General features: G+C 39.2%; 1 protein-coding gene across 1 annotated transcript in view; it reads right to left on the reverse strand.

The window, feature by feature from the left end:
• The window catches only part of LOC126183298 (lisH domain-containing protein ARMC9-like), a 242,578-nt gene that overhangs the window by 32,556 nt on the left and 197,537 nt on the right, over positions 1-12,485 (reverse strand). Inside the window, exons 14-15 of the mRNA XM_049925137.1 lie at positions 11,487-11,592; positions 6,094-6,221 (exon numbers count right to left, since the gene is read on the reverse strand). Of these exons, the coding sequence (XP_049781094.1) occupies positions 6,094-6,221; positions 11,487-11,592 (234 nt within the window). The remainder of the gene's footprint in view (positions 1-6,093; positions 6,222-11,486; positions 11,593-12,485) is intronic.

Genomic DNA, 12,485 nt, shown 5'->3' on the forward strand with positions numbered 1-12,485 from the left:
TCTTGAGGGAGATATGGGGTGGAGAATTGTAGAATATTCATTATACAGACGAATCAGCTACTCATGCAGCAGAGAACTTTTGGAGTGTCCTTGTGGGTTTTTTAGGCTAGGCGATAGTTTTAAGTTCTTTGATGAACCTCGACAGTTGATATGCAGAGGGCAAAACCAAACCATATACAAAGTAAAGACACTTTGAATGTCAAGATTTTAATAGTAAACTGCCAAAGAATTTGTGACAAAGTCCCTAAATTTACAACCCTCCAGCAAAACTGCCACACTCAAATTATATTCAGAAGTGAGAGCTGGACGAAACCAGAAGAAGAAAACTCTGAAATACACTTTGTGATCAAAAGTATCCAGACACCCCCAAAAACATACATTTTTCCTATTAAGTGCATTGTGTTGCCACCTACTGCCAGGTACTCCATATCAACGACCTCAGTAGTCGTTAGACATCGTGAGAGAGCAGAATGGGGCATTCTGCAGAACTCACGGACTTCGAACGTGGTCTGGTGATTGGGTGTCACTTGTGTCATACATCTGTACACAAGATGTCCACACTCACAAACATCCCCAAACATCCCTAGGTTCACTGTTTCTGATGTGATAGTGAAGTGGAAACACGAAGGGATATGTACAGCACAAAAGCGTACAGGCCGATCTTGTCTGTTGACTCACAGAGACTGCTGACAGTTGAAGAGGACTGTAATGTGTAATAGGCAGACATCATCCAGACCATGACACAGGAATTCCAAACTGCATCAGGGTCCACTGAGAAAACTTGGATCTCATGATCGAGCAGCTGCTCATAAGCCACAAATCGCGCTGGTAGATGCCAAACGACTCCTCACTTGATGTAAGGAGTGTAAACATTGGATGATCAAACAGTGGAAAAACGTTGTGTGGAGTGATGAATCATGGTACACAGTGTGGTGATCTGATGGCAGGGTGTGGGGATGGCGAATGCCTGGTGAATGTCATCTGCCAGCGTGTGTAGTGCCAACAGTAAAATTCGGAGGCAGTGGTGTTATGGTGTGGTTGTGTTTCTCATGGAGGGGGCTTGCACACCTTGTTGTTTTGCATGGCACTATCATAGCACAGGCCTAAATTGATGTATTAAGCACTTTCTTGCTTCTCACTGTTGAAGAGCAATTCAGGGATGGTGACTGCATCTTTCAACACAGTCAAGCACTTGTTCATAACGCATGGCCTGTGGCGGGATGGTTACATGACAATAACATTCCTGTAATGGACTAGCCTGCACAGAGTCCTGACCTGAATCCTATAGAACACCTTTGGGATGTTTTGGAATGCTGACTTCGTGCCAAGCCTCACCGACTGACATCAATACCTCTCCTCAGGGCAGCACTCTGTGAAGAATGGGCTGCCATTCCCCAAGAAAACTTCCAGCACTTGACTGAATGTATGCCTGCAAGAGTGGAAGCTGTCACCAAGGCTAATGGTGGGCCAACACCATATTGGTCCAGCATTACCAATGGAAGACGCCACAAACTTGTAAGTCATTTTCAGCCAGATGTCCAGATACTTTTGATCACATAGTGTATTTAACAAGGCATGGAACATATATCAAAAAGACAGCTTATATGCAATAGGAGCCATGATGTACACTGCAATCGACAAAAATATTGTGTCCATCAAGGTCAAAATTGTGTCCGAGTGTGAAGTTGCCTGGACATGTCTAACCACTTGTCATCAGATGTTTTTCTGGCAGCTCAATTACATCGTATCAGTTGTAGAATCATTCAAAGAAAGTCTGTGCTCAGCAATGCAGAAGTACCACAATCACCTAAAGTTAATGTAGGTTTGTCGAATGAAGAAACGGTTGGAGACCGTGGCTGCTATATGAAATAAATTGCTGATGGTGGACGGAAACCAGCCACAAATTGTTTTTAGGTTACTTTATCCAAAAAACACCATTACTGTTTTTGAATTTTTCACAGTTGATCATCAGATGGTTTTTTCATGCTTTCATCAAAACAAATCATACACTAGTTTCCTCTGAATTGCCCTAGAATTATTGTTTGTCTCAGGGCATAATGTTAGCTGGAGACGACTGTAGCCTATGAAGTATAGACTAGGATTTCTATGGATTCACTGAAGGTGGTATGGGCAGATAGTCTTGTGAAGTAGTTCTGAGCACATTTTCCAAAAACTGTCTCAAGCAGCTAGTTCAACAAACTTACGCTCAATGGAATTACTTTAGAACTTATAGCTACAAACAGGCCTGACCGTATCAACAGTGTCAGTATAGAGACAGGTTTCAGCAATCATGATGTTGTCACATCAATGACAGTTACTAAAGTTAATAAATCTGTCAAGAAGGCTAGAATGGTTTTTATGCTGGATACAGCAGATAAGCAGTTACTATCACCCTATTTAGACATTGATGGACATCATTTAGTGCCAATATGATGGGTATAGAGGAACTAGGGGCAAAGTTTAAACAGATTATAAATTGTGCTCCGAGATGTATGTGCTCGGTAGGTGGATTGAGGGTAGAAAAGACTCACTGGGGCTTAATAATAAATTTGAGAAAATGCTGAGGATACAAGATTGTTGCACACTTGGTTCACAAAAGAACGAGGAAATGTCGGAAGACAAAAGTTAGTAAAAATTTGTGTGTCTATACAAAGACTGATGTGCAGAGCATACAAAAACTCCTCCATAATTTGTCAGTGAAAGGATCTTGCAGAGAACCCAAGAGAATTCTGGTACTCTTTTCTGAATATAATTTGAATGCAACAGCTTTGCTGGAGGGTTGTAAATTCGGGGACAAATGCTTTGGCAATTTACAGTTAAAATGTTGACATTCTAAGTGTCTTTGTTTTGTATATGATCTGGTTTTCCTCTCTGTATATCAAATAACCTCAAACTATCACCTAACCTGAAAAGTGTACTAAGCAGGTTGAAGGCTTTTATTCAGTTGCTTGAAGAACCAATCTGGTGTGGCAATAGAAGATAGCAAAAGGAAAGCTTAGGCTTTAAATTTCACATTTAAAAGATGATTAACACAGTAGGATCTTATAGACATACAATCATTTGATTGTCGCACTCCCTTATGGAGGAATTCCTGGCACTGAGAAGCAACAGAAATAGCTGAAAACAAATAAGTCACCAGGCCTGAATGGAACTTCAGTTTGGTTTTACAGAGAGTGCTCTTCGGCATTGGCCCCTTACTTAGCTTGCATTTATTATGAATCTCCCATCCAACATAAAGTCCTACGCAACTGGGAAATAGCAGAGATGGTTCCTTTATATAAGAAGGGTAAACAAACAGACTTGCAAAATTACAGATTAACAATCTTAACATTGATTTGCTGCAGAATTCTTGAGCATATTCTAATTGGAATATTGTTAGATCTGCCTGAGGTTGGATACTGAGGAATAGGTGGCCACTTATACAGAAAGCAGAAATAGTTAAAAATACACATAATCTGAGTGAATTAACTTTAATGCAGCAAGTCCAACTGTATTCCAGAAATCCTTTAGTCAGAGCTTAGTCATCCCAAACAATCATAGTACAGAGAAACTATGAATAAGACTGCTAATTTACTTGAGGAACTCCACAGTCAAACTGGATGAAATCAGTGCTGTATCTTACTTAAGCTGCCTAGGTGGCGGTGCTGCTCATGTATACAGCAGGAGGTGTGGCTTCTAGATGGCTGCAGATTGGTGAGGCTGTCACATGGTTTACTGGCAACCTCGGGATGTGTTCTGCCTGGTGTGGTGGCAATAATGTATAACACCACATATATAGTATATTTCCTGAGACAGAAAAAAACTTCTGTCCACAAATCAGCATGGATTTAGAAAGAATTGCTCACAAAAAACTTGTTTTTAGTTGTTGTGGTCTTCAGTCCTGAGACTGGTTTGATGCAGCTCTCCATGCTACTCTATCTTGTGCGAGCTTCATCTCCCAGTACTTACTGCAACCTACATCCTTCTGAATCTGCTTAGTGTATTCATCTCTTGGTCTCCCTCTACGATTTTTACCCTCCATGCTGCCCTCCAATGCTAAATTTGTGGTCCCTTGATGCCTCAGAACATGTCCTACCAACCGATCCCTTCTTCTTGTCAAGTTGTGCCACAAACTACTCTTCTCCCTAATTCTATTCAATACCTCCTCATTAGTTATGTGATCTACCCATCTAATCTTCAGCATTCTTCTGTAGCACCACATTTTGAAAGCTTCTATTCTCTTTTTGTCCAAACTATTTATCGTCCATGTTTCACTTCCATATATGGCTACACTCCATACAAATGCTTTCAGAAACAACTTCCTGACACTTAAATCTATACTCGATGTTAACAAATTTCTCTTCTTCAGAAACGCTTTCCTTGCCATTGCCAGTCTACAATTTATATCCTCTCTACTTCGAACATCATCAGTCATTTTGCTCCCCAAATAGCAAAACTCCTTTACTACTTTAAGTGTCTCATTTCCTAATCTAATTCCCTCAGCATCACCCGACTTAATTAGACTACATTCCATTATCCTCATTTTGCTTTTGTTGATGTTCATCTTATATCCTCCTTTCAAGAGACTGTCCATTCCATTCAACTGCTCTTTGAAGTCCTTTGCTGTCTCTGACAGAATTACTATGTCATCAGCGAATCTCAAAGTTTTTATTTCTTCTCCATGGATTTTAATACCTACTCTAAATTTTTCTTTTGTTTCCTTTACTGCCTGCTCAATATACAGATTGAATAACATCGGGGAGAGGCTACAACCCTGTCTCACTCCCTTCCCAACCACTGCTTCCCTTTCATGTCCCTCGACTCTTATAACTGCCATCTGGTTTCTATACAAATTGTAAATAGCCTTTTGCTCCCTTTATTTTACCCATGCCACCTTTAGAATTTGAAAGAGAGTATTCCATTCAACATTGTCAAAAGCTTTCTCTAAGTCCACAAATGCTAGAAATGTAGGTTTGCCTTTCCTTAATCTTTCTTCTAAGATAAGTCTTAGGGTCAGTATTGCCTCACATGTTCCAACATTTCTACGGAATCCAAACTGATCTTCCCCGAGGTTGGCTTCTACCAGTTTTTCCATTTGTCTGTAAAGAATTCGTGTTAGTGTTTGGCAGCTGTAGCTTATTAAACTGATAGTTCGGTAATTTTCACATCTGTCAACACCTGCTTTCTTTGGGATTGGAATTATTATATTCTTCTTGAAGACTGAGGGTATTTTGCCATGAGTGTCCTTAAGAGGCAAAGTGTTAATTGCAGTTGTGAAAACTGACAGGGTAGGATACCATCTAATGAATTGCATTGTTACACAAATATGGAGCCCAAGTTGATTATCTTTTTTTGAAATTCGCAAATAATATACTTTTACTGCCAAATGCCAAATGTATCCAAGTAAACATCAAATAAAAAAATTTAAAAAATGAACTCAATGTGGCAGTCACTATGATGATTTAAATTATTTTAATACACAATCAAGGTAAACATGCAAAATTAACAGTAACAAACCAAAATTAACAGTAACGAACTGCATCCACATGAAGGTTTTATTAGATTGAGATATATTGACAATTGAGATTTATTTTTACTACATTTCCATACTTGTTATTTCTTACTTTGAATAATGATTTGATACCTTTTGCACCCTGGCAATATACCGCACTTCATTATAAATAGATTATGATGTTTCCCAGTATGGATACAAATAAAAATTAAGAAAAACAGTAGAGGACCCCTGCGAGTTTAACATTGCACAAGTTGTGTCTTTCAAATTTTTCTCTTAATCTAATTACCTTCCAACCTATGCTATTTTCTAATGATGTAGAAAGGTATTTTATGATGAAATGTGCCACATTTGATAGGAATATCCTGCATAACTAAGCGAGAAAGAGAGCAAGGTAAGACATTTGTAAGAAATATTGAAAATCATATTTTCTGTTGAACTATTGGAGAGAGACTGTTGGTAATGTTAATACTGTAAAATTCGAAATTACACAAGCTGTGGTTTCTATTACAGTAGTGCAATTCAGTTATATTGGCCAATAGCAGGCACATTTATGATAGAACTTAAGAATTAGTTAACATTATGCCATGTCACATAGTTACCTGCTGAATGTGCCACTTCTGAGCCAAGTACAGCCATCTGAAGAGGACCAGACAGTATGTCATTAAATGTGACAACTTCCTTTGTGCTTTCCCCATCAGTTGCTGAGTCAATGTTCTCTAATATCAGCCTTAAGACAAAGAGTTACCAATAAATGATAAGCATATAACTTCTGAACTTTGTGAACTATAACACATGCTAATTAATTACAACATCGAGGTCCGATGCTAAAACTCTAATACTAACTTCTGTTTAACTGTGAAGGAATTATTAGTATCAGACTTGAAACTTACTATGGCAGAAACACTGTGTATTGTGTGGTGTGCTAAAAGAAAAAAAAAAAATTACCATTTCATTCTTCAGTTTCTCCCAGAATACAAGTTGATCGAACAGTCTGTGGATGTAATACCTGTTCATAGCATCAAATGGGTCTGGACACTATGATCGGCAGTACACCCATTGACTGTTTGATTATGATTATCAAATTTTTAAGCCTGTAATTCGAAAAGAAGAACAGCAGCCAATCATATTTTCTTTGCTGTTATGATTTATTGCACCATAAACAGTTTTGAGCTGCAGTAATAGTTACAACATACGGATGAAATAAGCACAGTGTTTCTTCTAAACTGCAAAATGAGAACTAGAAAAGTAATAAAATAACAGTACATGAGCCATAATTACATTACATTAAATGTACCAAAGTACTTATACATTGAGGGAGCATTGCTTAACAATGTTAATAATAATTACAAACCTGAAAGTAACATACATAACAATATGAAACCTAACTCCTTAAAGAGGTACTTATAAGATGACTATGGATGAACACCACATATTACTCTCACTCTTCACTTTTACCAATCAATGCTCCCTTCCTAACTGATGAGTTACCCCCAAGACATATGCCCTAAAGTATTGATAAGGTGTAATATGCAAAACTGAAATGATAATTTGTTTGCTTCCCAAACTAGCAATTACATGAAGAGTTTAAGTTGCTGAGCTTTGCTGGCTCAGAAGCTCTGCAATATGATTCTTCCACTTCAAATAAAAATTTGTACACAGAATATTCTGACTGTTCTACATTATTCACTGATGCCTGTAATTGGACTGCATTAACTGTTGGCAATATTTTGTTTATTGTGCAGAACTGAGTACACTGTTTTCTTTTTCCAAGTTTAAGGAAAAGTTCTTTTCCAGAGAACCACTAATTAATTATTTGAAACACATTATTAACAATTTCTTCTGTTGCCACCTGCCACACAGACTAACATTCATCTTTGATTGAAATAGTGAGAAACAAGTATATATCTAAAGTTGAACATCAGACCACACACACACATATTTTCACTCTCAGTGTGCTCTCTCTCTCTCTCTTCAGTGAATTATCCTTTGCCTCCAGTCTGGCTTTGCTGTTTAGTATTCACTTGTAGTTTTCCCTGATTAGTGTTAGGAGAAATTCAGTGATAGCAAACATATCACTAATAATTAAAGTTACACCAGTCCTTTCAATGGATCTATGAAAGGACTGCGTGAATTCCATGTGGCTCAAAAACCTGGTGCAAGTCTTACAATTGGATTCCACTTCGGCAACTTGCATGTCCCTAACATAACCTAGTAATATTAGCAGGGAAAGGGGATCTAAAGTTTAATGTGTAATCCAAACCAAGTGTTGTTCCTGATGAATCTTCACATCTTTGAAATGTGAAGGCTACGGTTAAAGGCAGACTGAAATATTCCATGTTCTGCCCAGAATTTGATCCCAAGACCTTTTAGTTTCCAGCCATGTGCTTCACTGCTAGACCACCAGTACTGATGAGACTTAAAGTCTCCTGTATCATGTTTTGCTTCAGAGTAGTCTGCCAGGCACTTAAGTGTGATTTGCAGAGTATCCATGTAGGTGCAGAATGATTTCAGAAGTATGGCATGTTATTAACATCCAGCATGATACTTAAGCATTTCTTGAGGTAATTCATCTGTATATGTTATTATGTTTCCAGCCAGTTTGATAATTCAATTGTTATGGAATTGAAAATTTGGCTAGAAACATGAGTACATACAATCAAAGTCAAAATTTTGGGTTTGTCACACCACCTGAGCAGCAGTAACATACCAGAAAACTTCTGTAATGTTTCACTATTCTAAGCTTTTATTTCACTATTGGAATATTTTTCGTGATTGCATGTGACTTGTACAGATGACAAAATAAAACTGTTGACATGTCCTGATAAGCTTGGGTACCTTTGGTTGTATCCAGCTCAAACCAGTGATAATGCAATGCACACTGGCAACATCAGCAGCACCATATGTACAACAATTTTATCAATGTATTTATTCCCTTCTTATTGTATTTTACTTATAGATCTTTTTCATTTTTTGTGATTGAGTGCAATTACCACATATTGTTTTATACACAAGGGTTGAAACTTAAATAGTGGCAACTATTTATTCACAACCGATACAAAAGAGTTACGTGTTTGCACCTGTTACTGTCCTTCAAAGTAGTTTCCAGCATTGTTTAGAATCTGTTGCTAGTGATGTGGAAGGCGTAGTATACTGTTAGCAGAGCCTGTTCTGTTGATGGTGCGAATGGAGCAGTCTAAAGTTATAGTGATTCTTGGGTACGACTGTGATGGTGTTATCCTAATGCATTAGATTCCTCCATGACAGACCATAAATGCACAGTATTACTGTTCATTTTTGGAGCATCACCTGCAACCAGCTTTGAGAAAGGAGAAGTGACACTTTCTGCGCAACCCACCCATCATTTTGCATGACAATGCATGGGCGCATACAGTGAAAGCTGTGGCTGCTCTGTTCGGTCGATGGGACTGGGAAGTACTGTCCCATCCACCATACTCCTCGGACTTAAGTTCTTGTGACTTTGATTTGATTCCGAAGATGAAGGAACCACTTTGTGGCACTCGCTTAAGAACTGTTCAAGAGATTCACAGGGAGTAGACCGCTCCATTTGCACCATCAACAGAACAGGCTCTGCTAATGGTACACTACGCCTTCCACATCGCTGGCAATGGGATTTACACAATGGTGGTGACTATTTTGAAGGACAGTAACAGGTACAAACATGTAACTCTTTTGTATCAACTGTGAATGAATAGTTGCCACTATTTAAGTCCCAACCCTCATATACAATAGCTGAGTACCTGTAGTTGCCTGTGTATGCATTTATTCCACTCTTCTATAAGGCCATCTCCACCTCCTCCCTCTATCTGTCCATCTCCACCACCTGCTCTCTCTCTTCACCTCCTCCACCCTTCACTCCCTCTACTCCTAGTCCATCTACTTTTGCCCCTCTCTCTGTCTGTCTACTTCTGCCCCTCTCTCTGTCTATCTCCTCCTCCCCCTTCATCTTCTCTTCCCTTTTTTGTCCATTTCCTCTTCCTGATCTGTCTGTTCATCTCCTCCTCTCATCTCTACCTAGCTCTTCCTCCCCCTTGTCTCTGTTCATCTCCTCCTCCCCACTCACTCTGTCCATTTCCCCATCCCCTATCTGCCCATCCCCCCTTTTTTATTTATTTTTTACATTGTATTGTTTGTTGATATGTCAAAACATAACACGGATATAGGTGAGGGATGCCGAACATGATAACACATTGTTCCACAGGCAAGTACATGACAAGCACTCATTTACTGTCAGAATGTCTCTGGCACTTGTCCAATATGAAGTTTTCAGTGGGCTGTCCCAATGAAGTGATCCAGTTTTAGCAGAATGACTCACCAATTAACACAAATTGAATTGTTCAACAATAGTTTTAACAACAGGCAGATGTGAACCTGATCAACTGGCCTGTACATGCACTGGTCTTGAAGCCCATTGAAAATTTGCGGGACAAAATGAAGTTTCGGAGGAACTTACACTGGTTGACACCAGCACCCCACACACCTGACCAACTGTGAGACGTACTGTTGGATACATGGGAGAGTCTCACTGGATGCTGAGACATATTTCAAATGACTGACTGCCTGTATTCCTCATCAGGTGAGGCATGTCATTGATGGAAATGGTGAGTGGACCTCATACTGGCCTCATTCCTAATGTGAAACTTTCCTTTTCTCACATTACTCCACTTTATATTACACTAGCAAATCCAGTAATGGTCACAATTGCTAAACATATATCGGATCTTGATATACATTCTGATCTCCTTCTCCCCACTTTCTCTGTCCATATCCTCCTCCTCAACCCCTCTCTGTCCACCCCCCCATCTCCCCCTCTCTGTCCATCTCCTCCTCCCCACTGCCTTCCTCCTCCTCCTCCTCCTCCTCCTCCTACTTCCCCATCTCTCTGTCTGTCTGTGTCCTCTTCCTCCCCTCCCTCTCTATGTCTATTTCCTCCACCCCCTCTGTACCCATCTCTGCTTCCCCTCTCTCTGACCATCAGTCTTGTTTATTACTATTGTCAACAAACTCTTGACTGGAAATGAAAATCACTTAACATGAATGAGTAATTTGTTTCGGATCATTGGTATATGGGGCACACGACACTTCTCCTGCTGCTGGAGGATAGTAGCTTCAATGACAGCATTTTGCATAGTTTTAATCTGGGAATGGGTAGGCTTACAAAGTTTCAGGTGATTCAGATTCTGTAGTGGTATTATTATCATAAGCCGATAAGCCACAAATACAACTTTCCTATTTTCTCTTAAAAAGGACTGTGAGAAGGGTGGGGGTGAGGAGGGTGGCATTCAGAAACAGTCCATTGCATATTATGGGCATTTATGTTTTCAACAAGAATAAATACAGATTAGAGTGAAAACTGTTTGATATCAATATCATCAGCAACAGGGTACTATCTCAGTTGTATAAAGTTACAAAGTAAACTGGCTGTAACCTCTTTAAAGGGAGCATTCTAGCACTGATCTTGAAAGGTTTACAGAAAACAAACCTAAATATCAGTGGGTAGTAGAGGATCTGAACTCCATCTTAAGAGAAGGAGAGTTGTCAGGTTGTGTAGTAAGGAGGGTGAAGTAAGAGGACAAGTTCTTCAATGAGACCTATTTGGGCCTGACTGTCAGGGATAAGTATACAGAGCACATTATTATTTCAAGTAGAATATGCACTGATGTGGCAATCACTTGAAGGTGGGGATAATGGGTGAGGAGTCACAGGAATCACTGACAAATAGAGCCACTCCGAGTTTCACCATTTTGCCATGGAGGCTGTCTTTCAATGAGGCTTAACGTCCTTTAGCATACATAATTTGTAAGCTAATTCCATTTTATCATTAAGAGTATTGCTTGTGCTACTGTGATCAAATATTATTAGCCCAAATTCAGTACTGCTAAAATAAATTCTTATAATGATGACAATTTTTCATTTTTAAATCACAGAAACAGTACAGTACTAAACAAGCCAGTAAATGTAGAAAGATACTTACGCATTTGATGGATGACCGAGTGCCTGTGATCGTTGCAGCTGAGGTGTGGTAGCACGAAAAACAGGTTCTCCTGCATGAGGTAATGTATTCGATGGCAAAACCAAACCTATAAACCATGAATGACAATATAATTTTGGATGTTTCAGCTGTCTACGTGAGGGCATTATCAGTCTGAAAGTTGCAGTCCCCTGCCGAGAACACTACATGTGCCACTGGCCATTGATTAAACATGAGCACATAAATTAGTTTCACAGTCCTTACTAGTTACCTTTTCTTTCGGTGTGAACCCACCCAAACCATAACAGAACCCTCAAAATGCTTCACAGGTGGATGAGGATAGCCTGTATCCTTAAATTTCCTTGATGTTTTACACACATAAACCACATCTACATATACATGACTAATCTGCAGTTCACAGCTAATTGTTGGTAGAGGGTTCATCGAACCACTTGCACATTATTTCTTTACCATTCCCCTCTCTACAGGGTGAATCACTAACTATTGCTACCTAGAATAACTCCGAAAGTATGATAGTAGCTGTAAAGTTTGTGGGACAAATGTTGCATGGAACAATGGGGGCCGTAATATGGCGTTGGTTTTTTGTTGCTAACTGTGGGAGCATCAGAGATATGAAGGTCAACTTTGTGGTTTTTTTTTTTTTTTTTTTTTTTTTTTTGGGATGCTATAGTCTGGTACTTATTTTCTGATAGTGGCTATCGAGGCAAATCCAATAATGTGTAACATTCTCTCTTGTATATCGTGCAAATAGTAAATATTCACTGAATACGGCATATCTATCTAATGTGCGATTGACATGTAAACACCATTCGATGGTTTCGCAATACAACAGTAATAGGAATGGTAAGACTAGAATCGTTGAATCAAGCAAATGTGAATGATGTATTCCTTCGAAGAACAAGTCGATATGCTTATCATTTACGGAGAATGTCAACGAAATTCAGTGAGAGCTAGAGACTTCTACACTAAAAAATGTCCTCA

Source organism: Schistocerca cancellata, chromosome 4, assembly GCF_023864275.1.
Source record: "Schistocerca cancellata isolate TAMUIC-IGC-003103 chromosome 4, iqSchCanc2.1, whole genome shotgun sequence".
Classification (NCBI taxonomy): Eukaryota; Metazoa; Arthropoda; class Insecta; order Orthoptera; family Acrididae; genus Schistocerca; species Schistocerca cancellata.